The sequence below is a fragment of the Microcaecilia unicolor genome, chromosome 3 (assembly GCF_901765095.1).
Source record: "Microcaecilia unicolor chromosome 3, aMicUni1.1, whole genome shotgun sequence".
NCBI lineage: Eukaryota > Metazoa > Chordata > Amphibia > Gymnophiona > Siphonopidae > Microcaecilia > Microcaecilia unicolor.
In genome coordinates, this window is record NC_044033.1 from 143,700,775 (window position 1) to 143,720,220 (window position 19,446).

The 19,446-nt window shown below is 45.6% G+C and overlaps 1 protein-coding gene across 1 annotated transcript in view; it reads left to right on the forward strand.

Annotated features, from left to right (window-relative positions):
- SDCCAG8 (serologically defined colon cancer antigen 8) overlaps positions 1-19,446 on the forward strand; it is a 434,015-nt gene that overhangs the window by 12,931 nt on the left and 401,638 nt on the right. The window contains exons 2-3 of the mRNA XM_030196427.1: positions 13,501-13,656; positions 13,790-13,875. Of these exons, the coding sequence (XP_030052287.1) occupies positions 13,501-13,656; positions 13,790-13,875 (242 nt within the window). The remainder of the gene's footprint in view (positions 1-13,500; positions 13,657-13,789; positions 13,876-19,446) is intronic.

Consider the following 19,446-nt stretch of genomic DNA (forward strand, 5'->3'; position numbering starts at 1 on the left):
GAGGAAGTGTGTGGATTCAATGTCCTCTTCTTTGGCATTTAGGGATCCCGAGTGAAGATGAAGAAGCATTGGCATTGGTCTCCCTCGAAGCATGGTGCCGGGAGTTCTGGGACATTGATGTCGCCAGCACCTGAGAAGTGTTGAAGTTGAGAGGATTGCTCCCGCTCGGTAGTTGCGTTGCCAAAGTGGCAGTCTCCATGCAGACAGGACACTGTTTCCGATTTGGCACCGAGACGTTTTCATGCTGTCTCCCTTCCAACTTCGACTGAGTCTTTACTGATGCCTGCCCACGATGAACAGTTTTGAACCATGCTCAGAGAGGAGCTGGCAGGCTTGCTGCTGCAGCAAAGTGCACAGGCATTGAGGTCACTTGTGCCAGCCGTAGTACTGGCCCACTCTGACATGGAGGCCCATGACCTGCCTGTTGAGCTGTCATTGATTCCAGTACCTTGCTGAGCAGAGTCTCACAGCAGACTCATACCTTGGTGCCCAGTGTTGGGGCCTGGACATCACACCAGTAGACCAAGGCAGGTGCAGACTAATACCTCCCATGAGGAGTATTTTGCTGAGTCTGAGTCAGACCATTCATGGAAGTCTAGTGAGGATTGTTCTTACTCCTATAATTAAAAACTTAACAATTCCAGCATCGGATGTTACTAACCATATACCAGTGGCCTCAATTCCATATTTTGTCAAGATTATGGAAGATTTGGTTACCAAATATTTAGCTGATCACTTAGATCAATTTAATGTTTTACACATATCTCAATCAGGTTTTTGTGCTTTTCATAATAGAGAAACATTTGTTATGTACCTTGTTTTCACATCTCAAACAGCAGACTTTTCATGATCAGACTTTAATAATGCAACTGGACCTGTCAAGCGCATTCTATCTAGTAACGCATGATGCTCTCTTGCAGAATTAGACAGTTCTAAATTGGTTTAGGGGCTTTCTCATAGGTCCTATTTGGTTAAGATGCAAGGTGAGCTTTCAGATGGGTGGTTGCCTGGTTGTGGGTGCCTCATCTTTAGGATATTCACTGCAAAAGCTTGGTTACGAAGCTTATCTATCTATATAAAACGCACCTCCAACGTTCTAATGAAGCCTCACTTTCCCAACATTCTAAAGTGAGGTGGCTGAGACCGCTTTTTGCTCCTTGAGTGTCTGCCCCGCCCACGCGTCAAACGTTATGACGTCGGGGACGGAGCAATGACACTCAACCAATCGCATGAGGCAGCCTCAGTGATCGAAAACAAAAAAAAAACCTGCTGACACGAAGGGAAGGGATAGCTGGAGAAGGTCGCCCACCAAGCCACACCCCCTCCCTAAGAACTCACTCACTGAGGCATGATGAGTGATAGGAAAAAAAAACCCAGCTGAAGCAAATGGAACAGACAGCAGCACAGCCAAGAGAAACAATGTAAAACAAACTCTGTCTCACAGCAGGATCCCAGTTCCCCCCCCTTCACACACCCTATAACCCTCCCCCTGTCAATCTCTAAAGAGGACAGTGAGGAGAAACAAGGAAGGTCGCCCACCAAGCCACACACCCCAATAACAACTCAATCACTCAGACAGGATAAATGATAGAAAAAAAAAACCCCATCAAGTAAACGGAAGGCAGACGACCACAGCCAGCACAAACAAAGAAGTTAAGGCTGAAAAAAAAATCTGTCTCACAAAGCAATACACTGATGCAGCCTCACAGTTTCCAAACCCTGCTCCCACCTCTGATACTCTCCTCTGATACTGGTACACACACCAACACAGAAATACACTGCAGCCTCACAATTAGCAAAGCCTGCCCCTACCTTCCACCATCAACCCTCTCACTCACATACACACTGATGAAGGATCCCAGTTCCACCCTTCCCAACCCCCAACTTGCTGTAAAAAAAAAAAAATTTGACAATCATCTGACTTGGCTCAGAATTAGCCCAAACACATGAGGTGAGCCAAAACCAGATCCCAGTTCACACCCTGCCACCATCAACCCGCTCACACACATACACACTGATGCACGATCCCACTTCCCCCCCATCACACCACCCCAACCCCCTACAACCCCCCCACCCCTCCCCCTGTCAATCTCTAAACAGAAGAACTGCTAAGCTGCTGTAAAAAAACACGGACACACATCTCACTTCCCTCACAATGAGCCCCGAAACCAGTGGCATTCCTAGGGGCGCTGACACCGGGGTGGATTGCCGATGCACCCCGCCCCCCCGGTGCAGTGCGACCCCCCCCCCCCCCGGCGAAAGGACACCCCTCATCCCGGCGAACTACCCCTCCCCCCGGGTGCACGCCTCTGGGGGGGGGGGGGGTGCCGCAGGCCGGTCAACTTCATTGGTTTCCATTCTCCCTCTGCCCCGGAACAGGAGGTAACCTGTTCCGGGGCAGAGGGAGCATGGAAACCAACGTAGCTGACCGGCGCGCGGCGCCCCCCCAGCGGCGTGCACCCAGGGTGGACTGCCCCTAACGCCACCCCCTTGGTATGCCACTGCCCGACACATGAGGTCAGCCGAAACCAGATCCCTTCGCCCCCCCAAACCCCCTACAACCCCCCCACGCCCCCCTCCCCCTGTCAATCTCACACACACAGGACATGGATACAACATGGCCACTCCCACTTCCCCCCTTTGCCTCCCAGCCCCCTACAAACCCCAGCCCCCCTCCCCCTGTCAATCTCACACACACACACGACATGGATACAACATCACCACTCACTCAACCTCCAACCAGGATCCCAGTTAACACCCTTCCCCCACCCCCAACTCACACACGTACACTGATGCAGGACATAGATACATAGGCACTCACACTCTATGTATTCCACACTCAATCACTGACACCCCACCCCCCAGCAATGGTAACCCCTCCACCCCTCAGTTCCTCACACACACTCATTGCATCTCTCCTCAAAACTACCAGCACTCTTACAAACAGCCCACACAACACAACGCTGACCAAACTCTAAACCGCCTGCCACCCACTCCCACTAAAGCAGCATCAACCCTGTCACTCTCTCTGTCAAACACACACATTCACTCACTCCCTATCACACAGTCACTCTCACACACACTCTATCAAACATACACACTCAGAGGAAAACCTTGCTAGCGCCCGTTTCATTACAGTCAGAAACGGGCCTTTTTTTACTAGTATATATATATATATATATATATATATATATATATATATATTGATGACATTGTGATACTGTTTCCAATTAGATCTAAACTAGTGGATTTACTACCAGAAGTCACGAGATGCATGTCTTTTATTGGTGCTTGGATGGGTAAGAATTTCCTGCAGCTTAATAAGGGAAAGACCAAATTTCTGCTTATTGGGAATGATGTTAAAGTTGATGATGATTTCACACTTACAGTGAATAATACAACATACACACTAGGAAGATCAATTAGGATTTTGAGGGTCATCATTGACTGCAAAATGATCATGATTGAACAAATAAATCATTTGAGAAAGAGTTGTTTTTGGGTAATGCAGAAATCGAGAAGAATTAGAAAATTAATCGCAAACAGTTTCAACTGGTAGTTCAGTCTCTAATTTTCAGTAAACTGGATTACTGTAATATAGTATATTTGGGGGTGTTTATTCTTTTGAAATGGTTGCAAACCATATAAAATACTGCCATCCATTTGGTCTTCTCAGTAAATGTTTCTTCGCATATTACTCCATTTTATGTAATTATCCATTGGCTCCCAGTTGAGGGCCAAATTATGTTTAAATTAGGTAGTCTAGTTTTCAAAATACTGTATGGAGCTATACTGGGTTATATCATGACATTAATATGCAGACCAGTATATGGGAGAATGCATCTTGTACAACTCTAATTTTTAAATATTTCCTAGTCCTAAAGGTATTCCCTACTGGAAATTATTTCAGACAATTTTTATGTATCAAGCAGCAACATTTCGGTCACACCTTCCAAATGGGATTAAAGTATTTTGTCCAATTTTGTTAGCTTTAAGAAGATGCTTAAAACTTACCTTTTTAGGAAACGTTTTGAATACAGTGATTTAGTTATAATTCTGTTGATAATTCATTGTACATTCCTAGATGTTTAGTCTAGTTCTTCTTATTGTTATCTGCTTTGAACTACATTTGGTAATAGCAGACTATAAGCTCTATAACTGTAACTTCCTGGAGGAGAAGTCGGGTATAGAGGCCGACTGAAACTGCTTCTTTCAGTTTCGGCCAAAGCTGAAACTGCCACCAAATTGTCTAAACACTTTTGGCTGAAACTGCAGCCAAAACTTTTCACCTGGTTTTAGCCAAAACCAAAACAGAAAACTAAGTTTTTGATTGTGTGAATATGAACTAAGGAGGTTTAATGAAGACAGGAGATGGCATGACATCAAAAATTTGAAGCTGTCTCCCCCCGCAGTCGCCATATTGGTGACACCAAAACAAACTATCTGCTACATGTTGGTAGCATGTATATTAAATCTCAGTTATAGAAACATGTTTGCTTGTTCAGCATATGGATGTACACAGAGAAACCTTCAGAATGGAGTAACTTTTCATCAGAGTACTAATTAGTTCTAAACCATAATCTGTGTGTGTGTCATTTCGAGGGGCTGGTTATAGGGACACCCTAGCACTGTGACAGGGGAGATGGAGGCTGGCGGGCTGGACTGAGGAGGCAGCAAGCGCCACCGGGGGGGGGGGGAGGAGGAGGAGGAGGAGGCAGCTGCAGAGGCCCAGCATTGTGAGTTACCGGCCTTTATCCACTGCCAGATGGGAAGGACCGTGGCTTGGCTTCTGGGGCTCTGATTGGTTTATTGCTGTGTTAACCCCGGGGCAGCGCGTTGCCAAGCTGGGTACAAAGTTACAGTTGCACCACCCCCACACACTTCTTTTGTGATCAAAGTTGCTATTGCTTTTATGTAGAAATATCTTTATTGTCATCATAAGCATAAATAAAGGCATATAGCGCAGCAGTGAAATACACAATACACCATTGCAAATAAAGCAAGCTCTGAGAAATACATTTTGAATATAACCTTTCCCCTCCCCATCCCCTCCTAGATGGTTTAATAAAACAATATAAACCTCACAAATTTGCTATTGTTTTCAAAAGCTATTGCAATGTTTTGGTGTCGCCAGTATGGCAGGAAGCTCCGCCCACTGACATCAGCCCAGATAATGAGCCAGATAGGCTCATGCTTTCTCCTGTTATCAAACTTCCTTGATGTGAACCAATGATGCCCACGGGATATTATTACTTTCCAGTCCCAGGATCTGCAGGCTGAGAACTGGGAGAACCATTTTAACAAGGACTCCTCAACAAGTCTGGCACATTAGGTTTTCAAGACGATGCAGATGTAGTTTAATATCCTCTGAGACAGGAACTTTTTGCGAACGTGTTAAAAAAAAAAAAGCATGATTAGCAGCTCGTTATGCTTACCCAAACAGTGCACAAGTAACAGCAGAAAGTAGTATTGAGATGCTTCCTGTTTTGTATTTAGTTATAAAACTGATTAAAGACAAGCATGATATAGATCCTAACTAAACTAGGGTAAAGGAGTCCAGACACTGGTCTACACTACGGACATTATACCAGCCTGATGCACAATTCAGAATAAAAAAAGCTTATTGATGTTGCTAAATGTGAGGACTGTATGCTCTGAAATATTACCATCAAGAGCAATACGTATCTCAAATTATTTTCTAATGTATAAACTTCATGTCACTGTAATATCATTTCCCTTGTAACACTATAAACTGACCAGTACTTGTGCTTAAAAACAATTGCTACAGGTTCCTTTCTCCTAGAATCTAGTTTCTACATGCCACACGTTTGATTAAAGCACTGCATTTTCATCATACTCAAGAGAGCCTGGAAATTCTTTAGATTCTCCGAAATAGTATTCAAAGCAGAATATTTATAACAATTTAAATAATAAAAGCCTATATTTTATCGCCAAGCAAAATAGCCTCCACACACATGGACCTCAGCTAGTGAAAATTGAAATTAAAGCCACAGTGCTTTTACAGTGGCTGATTTTGCATTGCATTTGAAGTGACAGCTGATGTCATATCTTCACAGAGGCTATTTCCTAAGGAGATTATTTATTTATTTATTTTATTCTATTTGTTGCATTTGTATCCCACATTTTCCCACCTATTTGCAGGCTCAATGTGGCTTACATTATGCCGTAGTGGCGATCACCATTATTGGAATGAGAAATAGAGAGTGGTATTGCATTAAAGTTTGTAAGTGACAGAGTACTTTAAGCAGTCAGGTATAGAGAGTTCATTTCCAGACTGAGAAATAAAGTGGTATTGCGTTAAAGTTCAATGGTGACAGTAAATTAAGCAATCAAGTATCGAGGGTTCAGTTTTGTCCAGTTCTGGTGTAAGTTTCGTTATCTGGAATTTAGGATCGATCATTGTGGTATGCCTTTTTGAACAGGTTGGTTTTTAGTGATCAGACTGTTATGACTGTTGGAAGGGGTTGGGGGAACGGGCAGGGGATAGGGAAGCCTTGTGGGGCCCTTATTCAGGTATGGGCAGCTCCTTGAAGTCACCTAGGTGTGCCACAATTCAGTGGCAGCATCCAAATAACTAAGCAGACATAGTTAAAACTACATTTTATGTGGTCATTCTTGCCTAGCTGGTTATCTGGGTACCAGCATTAAAAATTGGCAGCACCCAGTTACTTTCCGTGTCAACCCTGACTCTGCCCCTGGACTGATTATCATCCCACATTTACAGACTTAAATTTCTGCTAAACTTTCATATCAAAAAGATTTATTTGGAGCACTCCTATTTACCATATAAACTACTGTGCAAGATCATAACTGCATCACCAGTCACGTATGCCAATGTCAACTCTACTCTCAAAATGCCTGCTGTGACTTCTTGCATCAATCTCACAAGATTGCCATTAGAGGTCAGGCAGCCATTTTGAGAGTAGAGCCAGCATGGGCAGGAGTAACTAGGGATCACTCTTGCCCTGACTACTCCTTTAGACTGACAGAAATTGTAAAATAGGCCTGAGGGTGGCAGCCACAGGTGGGCGGTGGGGGGGGGGGGGGGGGGGGTTTGAGGGAGAGGCAACTCCTGTTTGGAGGGGAGGGGAATAAAGCATACGTTTTTAGTTTCCACTGAAAATGCAAATTCAGGTTTTTTTTCCAAAACCAAAACCGTGGCAGTAGCCTTTCAACCAAAACTGGGCAGAAAATGGACTTTTAGCCAGTTTCGGCCAGCTTGTAGTGCTGTGGCATACCATTCTGACCCCTCCCCTCAGCGGAGAAGAAAATCCCCATTTGAGGAACTCTACTTCACAGTTTTTGTCAGGGAAATGGTGGAAGCCATTCCATTTAAGTTGGAGATAGAGAATGAGCCCTGGGAGGAATTGTTTACCATCTTGGACTATGACTCCCTACCTAGAGGGCTTTGACTGTACGTCTTCATTGAGTTCTCCAGTATGCACAGATGAAGAACTGAAAGACCCCTGCCTGTGGTTCAGGAGAGGTTAGCAGATGTTCCATGCTGAGGGGATAATCTTTTTGTGGAGAAAGTGGAAGTGGTCACTGATCTCATCAAAAAGCATACTGACACCATTAAGTCCCTCTCTCGGCCTCCTCCACTTCTCAGAGTTTTTCTGGTGTCTCGCAGAGGAACCTAGTACTCTCAAAGGTGAAGGTTCGCTCCGTCTTCCTGGCCACAGCAACAGGCCCACTCTCCGCCCTCCTGTCCCGGCAGCAGCACCCTCAGAAACCCCATCCTGCTGCTCAGTCAAAACAAGGGATGAACTTTTGACTGGCTCCGGATTACCTTATGGTGGGAGGGAGGCTGAATTTTTACCAAGAAAGGTGTGACCCCTTGTAACCTCTGATCGTTGGGCTTTCCAAGTAGTCCGGACAGGTTGCACAGTACATTGGCAAATGCGACCACTAAATTGCCCACCGAGAGTCTTGCATCTGTTCTCAGCACAAGGCAATGCTTGCAGAGGAACTCTGTGCTTTTCTAAAGGCCAATGCAGTTGAACCCATTCCACCAGGGGAAGAGGGGAAGGGATTGTATTCCAAGAATTTCCTTATGCCTAAGAAAACTGGGGGGGGGGGGGGGGGGGGGGGGGGGGATTTCATCCCATCCTAGACTTAAGGGCTCTGAACAAATATCTGGTCAAAGAGTTCCATGGGCCTCTCAAAAAGGACATAGCCCGCAGGGTATTCCGAAGGTTGGGCACCCCATTGGTGGATCTTTTTGCCACTCATCTCAACAGCAAGGTTCCTCAGTTCTGTTCCAAACTTAGGTTGCGTGGCAGACGCGTCAGAAACATTCCTCTTACATTGGGGAGAGAGTCTTCTGTATGCATATCCTCCTACCCCTTCAGTAGAGAAGACTTTACTGAAACTCAAGCAGTATTGGGTAACCATAATCCTCATTGCCCCTCGCTTTTTGAAGCAGATCTGTTTCCCCCTACTTCTGGAGTTGTCCAGAGCTAGGGGGAAGCTGGACTGTTTTTTGACACTTGTTACACATAGCCTGGATATTGAGAGTGTGGAATTTGACTCCTTTTGCATCTACTTGTGGTTGTCTCCAGGATCCTGTTGGCTTCCAGGAAAGATTCTACTAAGAGGTGTTATAATTTTAATTGGAAGAAGGTTGTCATCTGGTATGAGGGCAAGGCTGTAGATCCCTCTCTTATCTGATACAAAAACTGCTTGAGTATCTCTTGCACCTCTCTGAGTCTGGTTTTGAAAACCAACTCTGTGAAGGTTCATCTCAGTGCGATAAGTGCTTACTATCTGTGTAGGAGGTAAGCCCATCTCTGTACTGCCTTTAGTTGTTCGCTTCATGAGAGGTTTAATTTTCACAGACCCCTTTCCCCCCATCAGACCTCTAACTGTGTCATGGGACCTGAACATACTCCTCAGCCAGTTGATGAAAGCTCCTTTTGAGCCACTTGATTCCTGTCATCTGAAGTACTTGACCTGGAAGGTCTTATTTTTGGTGGCGGTCACTTGCTTGCAGAGTCAGTGAGCTGGAGTGGAGGAGTAGCCTAGTGGTTAATGCAGTGGGCTTTGATCCTGGGGAACTGAGTTTGATTCCCACTGCAGCTCCTTGTGACTCTGGGCAAGTCACTTAACCCTCCATTGCCCCTGGTACAAAATAAGTACCTGAATATATGTAAACCGCTTTGAATGTAGTTGCAAAAACCTCAGAAAGGCGGTTTATTTATTTATTTTGTTACATTTGTACCCCGCGCTTTCCCACTCATGGCAGGCTCAATGCGGCTTACATGGGATCAAGTCCCATTTCCCCTTTTCCCCTTTAGGATCTAGTAGCTGATCCACCCTATACAAGATTTCATCACACATGCTAAGTTTTTTCCTAAGGTAGTGTCAGGGTTTCATCTTAATCACAACAGAAAAAAGAAGGGTGGAGAGGGCCCAGTGTCAAGAGATCAAACACCACACTCAAGGGTAAGATGCTCCAGAAAAGCCTTTATTAGGACCCAACACGGTCCGTGTTTCGGCTGTATCAGCCTTCCTCGGGGGTCTACAAAATTATAAACATATAAAAATACATATATAAAAAAGATATATTTAAAAAAACTGATCATTTGCATAATCATAAACAACCATATATTTATATAATTCTAAAGAATGTTTGTTAAAAACATCACAGATACAATTATAAAGAAGATTCAGGCATTTAAATTGTAATTAAAATTAAACATAAATATATTAACAAAACAATATAAATTAACAGAGAAATACATCAATAATAGATCTAATACAAATAGATACTAATTGAATATGTTGCATCAGATGATATTAAATAATTTTATAAGACATCAAGGGATAAAGAAGGAAAAAAACCTACCAATCAATGGGTGTTCTGTAATATATTGATTGATGGAGCATTTACTGATCAATTAATAAAAGTCACATGAAGCCTAAAATATGAATAAAAATGTAATTGTGTATTTATAAAAAGAATGTAATTGTGTATATATGAAAGTGGGATATATAACACTAAAACACCTTTAGGCAAATTAATTATATATAGAGAGATAAAATATATAAATAGATATTAATAAAATATATGTGTATACAGAATAAAATCCAATTTCAAATACCAAGAAAAACGTCAGGTAGCTGACATTAAGGATAATAGTAAATGTAAAATCTCTCAAATAAAATATGACTAACTAGTAATAGGACTATAGTTACTAAATACCAAACAAAAGAAAAGAAAAGAAGGAAACAATGTATCTATTTCATCCTGCATATAAGATATCAGGGTAGGATATCAGACGCACTTAAAAAACGCCTGACGATGTGACGGTTTGTTTGACCAGACAGTTCTGCAAAATTTACTTGATTTCTGGAATCCAACTCCACCCTCCTAGGCCCATTTTTCTTCTGTTCCAAGCTGCATCTTCACAACAGACTGTACGTTCAAGTTGATTGGCTTTGTTGGCTGGCTTTGCTGTTGCAAGTCCCTGTTATCCTAGTGTTGTTATTTTCAGTGAGCCTGGTAGCTAGGTTTTCCCACATGTGAGAATCGATGTCCTGCTTGTCCTAAGAGAAAGCAAAGTTACTCACGTGTAACAGGAGTTCTCCCAAGGACACCAGGACGCATATTCTCACATACCCCCCCTCCTCCCCCTGGAGTTGTATTCCTTTAGCAATATTGTAGTACTGATGTCCATCGCTCGCATGTCAGATGGGAAGGCACCTTTGCATATGTGATGGGGCACTGACAAAAGGGAAGGGAAATGGGACTTGATATACCGCCTTTCTGAGGTTTTTGCAACTACATTCAAAGCGGTTTACATATATTCAGGTACTTATTTTGTACCAGGGGCAATAGAGGGTTAAGTGACTTGCCCAGAGTCACAAGGAGCTGCAGTGGGAAAGCCTTTTAAAGTCATATTATACTGGGTAGCAGACTCACCAAGGCTCCGTCAGATGATGTCACCCACATGTGAGAATTCATGTAGTCCTGTCCTTGAACACCTGCTACAGGTGAGTAACTTTGCTTTATTGCTTGTGACATGGTTTCTTGTTACTGGTAATGAAAATGTTCTGAGATTGTGTTCCAAAGCAATGGTTTACTGAAAATTAGTAATTTAATGGTTTGACTTTAGTGGGAGAGGGGAATTTACGATTAGGTTGGGTAGTTTACAATTCTTGTGTCTGTTTTAAAAATTTGACCAGTAGGTTTTCAGGTACCCAATAACTACAGACTGTGCACCTTGTATTTGTGCAGGGCAAGCATGAGGGAGGGAAAAGTATGTGTGAGAATATGAAAATCATTCTCCACACATTTTTTTTTTCCCCCACCAGGAATCCCTTTTTCCTGGACTTAAATTGTGCTTTTTGAAACCATAGGCCTACTTTTAAGCAGTGGATAGATTAGAATATGAGTGGAAAAATACTTTGCTACTTCAAGATCACTCGGCAAGAGTGGTGGCCCAGTGCAAAGAGTTTTCCCTTATGACAATAGGTCCTTGTGGGGATGTTGCAGGGGCATTTTGTGCCACAGCACCAGGAAGACAGCGGCAGAGCATGCTGTTTTAAAAGGACTATTTAATAGGTTTTTTAATGTATTTGTTGGGTGGCTTTCTGAATGCTAGAAGAGCCCGTAAAGGATTTAGTACCTCTTCTTAAAAGGATGATCTTTCTTTAGGTTTTATAATTTGCCCCCTCTCATGACTGATTATTTCTCATTCCTATTTGGCGTGAGGAAGCCCTAAAATTTAACTTGGCCTGATATTTGGGAATGCTCGATAACCATGTGTGCATATCCCTAGGGAATGGACATCAAAATGAGAATTGTCACATGCACTGCTTAGGGGATAATCTTTATACTCCAAGTTGCTGTGAGGATGGACTGTCTTACAACCAGAGAGCTGTACAACTGCTATGTAGTGTATAGATGTGAAATGTATATATTTGTTGATTTAAATTAGGGAAGGGGAGTATGGTGATCAGATGGGGGAGGGGAGTTAATGTAGCGGGGGTGGCTATGATATGGTTGAGAGAGGGAGGGGGAAGGGCCCAGGCATATTGTATGTGTCTATCCTCTATTGAGGAATAGAGCTGATTGATGGGGTGAGAGGGAGGTTGGAGTTAGGGAAGAAGGAGATGGGTTTTGTGGGGGTATCCAGGATTGCAAGGGAAAGAGTGGGGATGGAGTGGAGGAATAGCCTAGTGGTTAGTGCAGTGATCTTGGTTCATTCCCAGTGCAGCTCCTTGTGACTCTGGGCAAGACACTTAACCCTCCATTGCCCAACGTAGAAAGTAAGTACCTGTATACCAAGGTGCTTAAAAGAGATTGCCGACCATCACATTTTCAAGAAATCCTTAAAAACATTTTTGTTTGAGAAGGCATATCCCAACTACATCACTTAGTCCACACCTTCTTCCTCTTGATTGAACCTGTTTCATACAGTTATTACCCTTATTGATATGTGACTTTTGTAATTTTGTAAGCTGCATTATGCCCGCTTTTGTGGGAAAATGTGGGGTATAAATGTACTAAAATAAAATAAATATATAATATGTAAACTGCTTTGATTATAACCACAGAAAGGTGGTATATCAAATCAAATCCCATCATCTTTCTCTTAATGAGCAGGGTGATGGGGTGGGGAGGGGGGAATAGGCTGGGGCAGCCGCTCCATGAAGTATAAAATCCTGCACTGTGTTTGGGATTGTAATCTTTTCACAGTTTCACAGTGGGTTTGCTCTTGATTGTTTTTTCCATAGCATTTTAATTAAATTTATAGGTATGTAAAGGGCAATTGTGTAACCTAGGCATTCAAATTTACAAACAGTATATGCGCATAAAGGCTGGTATGGTGCCTAAATACTATTCTGGAAATACCTGCTTAACTTACAAAGCATAGTTTTTGCAAGGGGTGGATGGGCAGGACATAGACGAGACACCCACTACATGCATAACTTGGATAATATTGTAAGTTATGTGCATCCTGTTGCACTTAGGCATGCAACTTTATACTAGCTGTATGGTTGACATAAGTGTGCTTGCCTGAATTATAGGTGCATTTATAACCAGTTACGCTAGTATTCTGTAACGGAACCTAGATGCCTCCTGTGTGCCCCACCGGGTGCTTAATTGGAGGTGCCCAGGTACAGAATTGCTCCAGAGCTTGTGTCAAGCCCCAAAATGATCCTTGATTATGTATTTCAGTGCGCATAATTATAAGTGAAAGTACTCATCATGCTGTGTGGAAAGTTAAAAAGAATTAAATTGTGTGCAAATGTAAGATTTTTTAAATATTTGGAAATTAAAATAATTATAGCAATTGTCAGTATAAATCAAAAGCAACCTGTGCAACCATTTGTTTCATTATGAAACCTCTTTTGTATTTTGGTAGTATCAAACAAAACAAATTTTACATTTATTTTCTTTTATTTGGCATGAAGGGTTGGGGGAGGTAAGTTGAGAGAGAGCTAACCTGCATTGTGGCTAATTATTTCTAGAACGTGCAAATACAAGCATCCAGCAACTGAAAGATGCAATAGAACAGAGGAATCCCAAGAAGAAAGAGAGTTCCCTTGAGCAGTCTGCTATTATCCCTAGCACTGAAGAAAATAACACTGACCAAGCCTGGGGAGAGCTTCAGCACAGTCATGCAGGTAAGTGCTTCTTTAGCAAAGCTTGAATAGATATCGCTAGAAAAAGTAAATAAATATATATATCAGTTATGAGGGAGGGTTCTTTTTGTGTGTTTTGATAATGGGCAGATTTGAAATCTCATTCTATTAACAGTTAATCAACTTAAAGCTCTGTTGCGAGAGCAAGAAGAGAGAGAGAATAAAGCATCATCACCTAGGAGACGGAAAATATCACCTACTGTATGTACTTCAAATTGATATTTTCTTTATAGTTTTGATTTTATTCTCATAAATAGTAGGCTGAGTGTTTTTGGAGGGTTTTTCTTTCCAACCCAATGAAAGTTTGAAAGAATTGTACAAAAGGGTTCAATAATGGCTGTCTGTTTGGGGATGAAATAACTCTGAAAATATAATGGAATGGGATGATACTTGGCATGTGGGAAAAATGGGCCAAATCAGACCAGAGGTTCCAGAGCAATATGCCCCTCACCCCACAAAAAAAAATAGCCCAGTGAATTCCTGATGGGAATGATTTCCAGCTTCTGTTGTGTAGAAAGTTTCATAGAGTGAAACATAGCAATTAGGGACTTCCACTCTTCAGAATTCCTTGCCCCACTCTCTACTCTGATACATATGAGACTTGGTGGGTTTTTCTCCTTTTCTTTTTTGGCTCTGCTCCTCCATTACTGCCTGCACATTTCATTTAATCCACCCCCCCCCCAACCCTAATGGCCTTCCTAGTTTTCCACATTCTGTTTTTCTGGGGTCCCCTAGACCAGTGTTTCCCAAGTCCAGTCCTGGAGAACCTCTTGGAAGTCAGGTTTTCAAGATATCCACAATGAATATGCATTAACTTGTTTTGCATACACTGCCTCCATTATATGCAAATATCTTCATGCATATTCACTGTGGATATCCTGAAAACCTGACTTGCAAGGAGTACTCCAGAACCGGACTTAAGAAACCCTGCCCTAGACCATCACAAACTTTGCTAAGAACTGAACATTCCTTGTCATCAAGCAGATGCAGCCATTACAGGTGGGTTGTGTCCATCAACCAGCAGAGGGAGATAGAGAGCACACTTTTTTCAGTGCCTCATACCAGCTTGCTCCACTGCCTCTCTTCAGTATTCTCTATCTCCCCTAGCAGAGTGGCTGCATCTTCTTCGAGCTCCATCTAAAATCTGCCTGGAGGTTGCTCCTGTGCTTTTGCCAGTTGTTAGCAGGGGTGTTGGAGGCTATAGCAGCTTCACTTCAAAGGCACATAGGTTCGCCCTTTCCCTGCCTTACCCATACCTCCGTGGATGTGGACACATTGCTTAGCTTTCCCTGTCCTTCCCCACCAACAGTGGATGCAGGCACATAGGTTCGCCCTTTCCCTGCCTTTCCCACTCACCTGAGCCTCCGGAGTTCTATTTACCTCTGCTTTCCTCACAGCGTTTAAAAAAAAAAAACGCTTAGACGCTGGAACAGAGGTTTTTCCTTGCCTTTTTTTGTGGGACCGGAGCTGTGATACTCTGTCCAGTGAGGTAAGAGTGTTTTCTGACTCCTCCAGGGTGGGCCCGCGATCCGGGCGATTTTGAATTTTACCGCCGTTTTCGGCGATGGCTGCGGAGACAGTAAAGCGCTGTTCCAAGTGTGGCAAGCGCAGATAGCAGCGGGGCTCTGTAAATCGTGCTGTACAGATGTTCGAGCCGGCCCGAGCATGGCGAGCGATGATTCTTCGCGCTCTGAGCTGGCAGCGGGCGCCATTTTGAATTTACCACATGGCGCGACCTCCGCTGAGACGGAGAGTCCTGAGCCCGGGGGAGGCCTCGGAGTGAGGCTGATATGGGAGCTACTAGCCCCGGCAGAGATCCGGGTGCCCAGGGTGAGTTTTTCTCCCCTGATTTTGTCTTATTAATGCATAAAGCATACATGCTTAAAAGAGCTCTCCCACAAAGCCCGGCATGGGCCTCTTCTAATGCCCCCCCCCCCCCCCCCCCGGTGGATTCTAGCCTGGGTATGCCCTCTGAGGCGTTATTCCCTGATAATTGGCAGAATATGAAGCACAGAAGGGCTCATTCCCCTTCAGAGAGTGCTGCAACTCCATTTTCCCCCCCATGGTTGGGCTGCGAGGATTTGGAGGACTCTGGCAGGCCTTCATGGTCTGAGGAGCCAGAGTCTGGTGCAGAAGTGACTCAGGATCTGGACGATCCCTCCGCGGTAAGGATTTTCCACCGTGATGAGCTGCCAGCGCTTATTTCTGATGCCCTGCAGGCTCTCTCTATTGAGGACCCTGCCAGTGGCACAGCCTCCTCTGTGAATCCTAGGATGGCTAGTAACAAAAAGCCTGCTCGAGCCTTTCCTTTGCATGACTCCATCCAAGAGCTTATTTTGGCTCAATGGGCTGACCCCGAGGGACCTTTGAAAGTTTCCAGGGCTATGGGGCAATTATACCCTCTGAGTGAGGAGCATATGGCTCACTTTGCTATGCCTAAAGTGGATGCCCTAGTCACAGCTGTGACAAAGAGAACTACCCTCCCTGTTGAAGGAGGTGTTGCCCTGAAGGATATTCAAGACCGTAGACTGGAATCAGTACTTAAACGCTCATTTGAACTTGCAGGTCTCACTATTCGGGCGTCTGCATGCAGTTGTTATGCTGCTAGAGCCTGCCTGGCTTGGTTGCAACAGGCAGTGGAACAGCCCGGTGATGGAGCGGAGCCCTTTTCAGATGTGGCTCCGCGGATGGAGTCGGCCTTGTCCTTTCTTGCTGACGCCCTTTATGATATTGTCAGTGCTTCGGCTAAACACATGGCAGTAGCAGTGGTGGCTCGCCGTCTTCTTTGGCTATGGCATTGGGCGGCGGACATGGCCTCTAAGCAAAGGTGTTGAAGTTGCCCTTTCAAGGCCTTCTCCTGTTTGGTGAGGAGTTGGAGAAAATTGTGAAGGGACTGGGTGAGGCTAAACCCCAGCGCTTGCCCGAAGATAGGCCTCGGCCTTCCTCTAAGGGTGCGGCGGTCCACTCCTCTTACAGACCTCGCTTCCGTGAAGCTTGAAGGTACCGCCCGGGGCGTTCTGCTGGGTTCACTTCTCGTGTCCGTTTTCAGCAGAGGAACTCCTTTCGCTTGGACAAACGTTCTACAGCCACTGGCTCAAGGCCTGGAGTTCAGGGGCGACCCTCTCAATGATGGTGCGCCGGCCCTCTCCTCGAGTCCTGTCATCAGAGGACGTCTTTCCCTCTTCGCCGCGGAGTGGGCCAACATTTCCTCAGATCAGTGGGTCTTGGACCTGATCAGAGATGGTTTCAGAATAGAATTCGACGCCCCTGTAAGAGACGTGTTTGTGGAGTCCCGATGCGGTTCTGCCGCCAAACGGGCGGCGGTAGATGAGACTTTGCAAGGTCTGATTCAGATAGGGGCCGTGTCCCCGGTACCTCCCGCCGAACACGGCTGCGGCCGCTACTCCATCTACTTTGTGGTGCCACGAAAAGGAGGGTCTTTTCGCCCTTCTCTGGGCTTTAAAGAATTAAACAAGTCCCTGGGCATTTTCACATGGAAACCCTGTGCTCCGTCATTGCGGCGGTACAGCCAGGAGAGTTTCTCATGTCTCTGGACCTGAAAGAAGCTTACTTGCACATTCCAATTTGGCCCCCGCAGCATAGGTTTCTGAGGTTTGCAGTGATGGGAAAGAATTTCCAGTTCCGGGCCTTGCCTTTTGGCCTCGCCACAGCTCCCCGCACCTTTTCGAAGGCTATGGTGGTAGTAGCTGCCTTTCTAAGGTGAGAGGGTATTCGGGTTCACCTGGACGACTGGCTCATTCGAGCAAACTCTGCTGCAGAGAGTCAGCATGTAACAGCCAGAGTGGTCTCAGTACTTCAATCTCTGGGCTGGGTCATCAATTTGGCCAAAAGTCACCTGACCCCCTCGCAGTCTCTAGAATATTTGGGGGCCAGGTTCGACACAACCTCGGGGTATGTGTACCTACCCAAGCAAAGGCGGTGCAAGCTTCAGAATCAGGTCCGTCTGCTCCTGAGGATGCCCCGCCCGCGAGCTTGAGACATTGACCAGCTGCTTGGGTCGATGACGGCCACCATGGAGCTGGTGCCCTGGGCGAGAGCGCACCTGAGACCTCTACAGTATGCTCTACTCCAAAGATGGTCTCCAGTATCTCAGGATTACCAATGCAGACTCTCTTGGCTCCCTGCGGCCCGACTCAGCATGGAGTGGTGGCTCTCAGACAGCATGCTGCGGCAAGGAATGCTGCTGGCGCTCCCCGATTGGTGCCTAGTGGTGACAGATGCCAGTCTGAAAGGCTGGGGCGCACATTGCAAGGGGAAGCATGCCCAGGGTCTATGGACACCCGAGGAGTCGGAGTGGTCCATCAACCGCCTAGAGTTGAAAGCGGTGTTTCAGGCGCTTCTGGCCTTTCAAGTGACCCTGGAAGGATTGGCTGTGGACAACACGACAGCAGTGGTCTACATAAATCGACAAGGCGGCACTCAGTGCAGAGCTCTAGCCGCGCAGGCCGAACAAATTTGCCACTGGGCCGAGCTGCATCGACAGTTTCTGTCGGCAGCTCACATTGCAGGTCAGAGCAACGTGCAAGCCGATTATCTAAGCAGGCATCAGATCGATCCAGCGGAGTGGGAACTTGCAGACGAAGTGTTCCTGCAGATATGTGCCAAGTGGGTTGGATGCCTTGGCTCAACCCTGGCCTCTGGGCCTACTGTATGTGTTCCTTCCGTGGCCCTTGATAGGGTGAGTGCTCCTACGGATTTGGCTGCATCCAGTAGAAGTAGTTCTCGTCGCCCCGGATTGGCCCAGGAGGCCTTGGTATGCGGACCTCCGACAGATGCTCATAGAGGATCCCCTTCAGTTACCTCTGGTTCCCAACCTGTTGTCACAGGGTCCGGTGACCATGGAGGACGCCGGCCGATTTGGTCTTATGGCCTGGCGATTGAGAGGGCGCAATTGAGAGGCAGAGGCTATTCCAATAAAGTAATTACCACTCTCCTGCAAGCCCGCAAGCACCATTTCCGTGGCTTGTGCCAGGATTTGGCGCAGTTTGAAGTCTGGTGTGCTTCCAGAGAGATCACATCCCTGTGGGCTCCTGTCTCGCCGATTCTGGACTTTTTGCAGGATGGTGTACAAAAAGGCTTGGCTTATAATTCCCTGCGGGTGCAAGTGGCAGCGTTGGCCTCACTGCGTGGCAAGGTTGAAGGTGTGTCTTTAGCTGCTCATCCGGATGTGGCACGATTTCTTAGAGGGGTGCTTTGGCTCCGTCCTCCCGTGCGTGCACCTTGTCCAGCTTGGAACCTGGGGCTAGTGCTGAAGGCCTTTCAGGGTGCTCCCTTTGAACCGCTTCGGTGTGCTTCAGAGAAAGATTTGACACTGAAGGCCGTCTTGTTAGTGGCCATTACTTCGACGAGACGAGTGTCAGAGCTCCAGGTGCTGTCCTGTAGAGACCCTTTTCTGCAGTTTTCAGAGTCCGGGGTCACGGTTCGGACCGTGCCTTCCTTCTTGCCTAAGGTGGTTTTAGCGTTTCACCTAAACCAACCTATTTTCTTGCCCTCCTTTGTCGAGGAGGAGTTTCCAGAATCTTTTGGGCAATTGCACCTGTTGGACGTGCGCAGGACTCTGCTGCAGTATCTACGAGTTACTAACTCTTTCAGGACCTCTGATCATTTGTTTGTTTTGCTATCAGGTCCTCGCAGAGGGTCTCCAGCGTCTAAAGCCACTATTGCCCGCTGGCTTAAAGAATCTATCTTTTCAGCTTATTTGCTTGCCGGCCAGCCTCCGCCTGATGCCTTTAAGGCGCATTCTACTAGAGG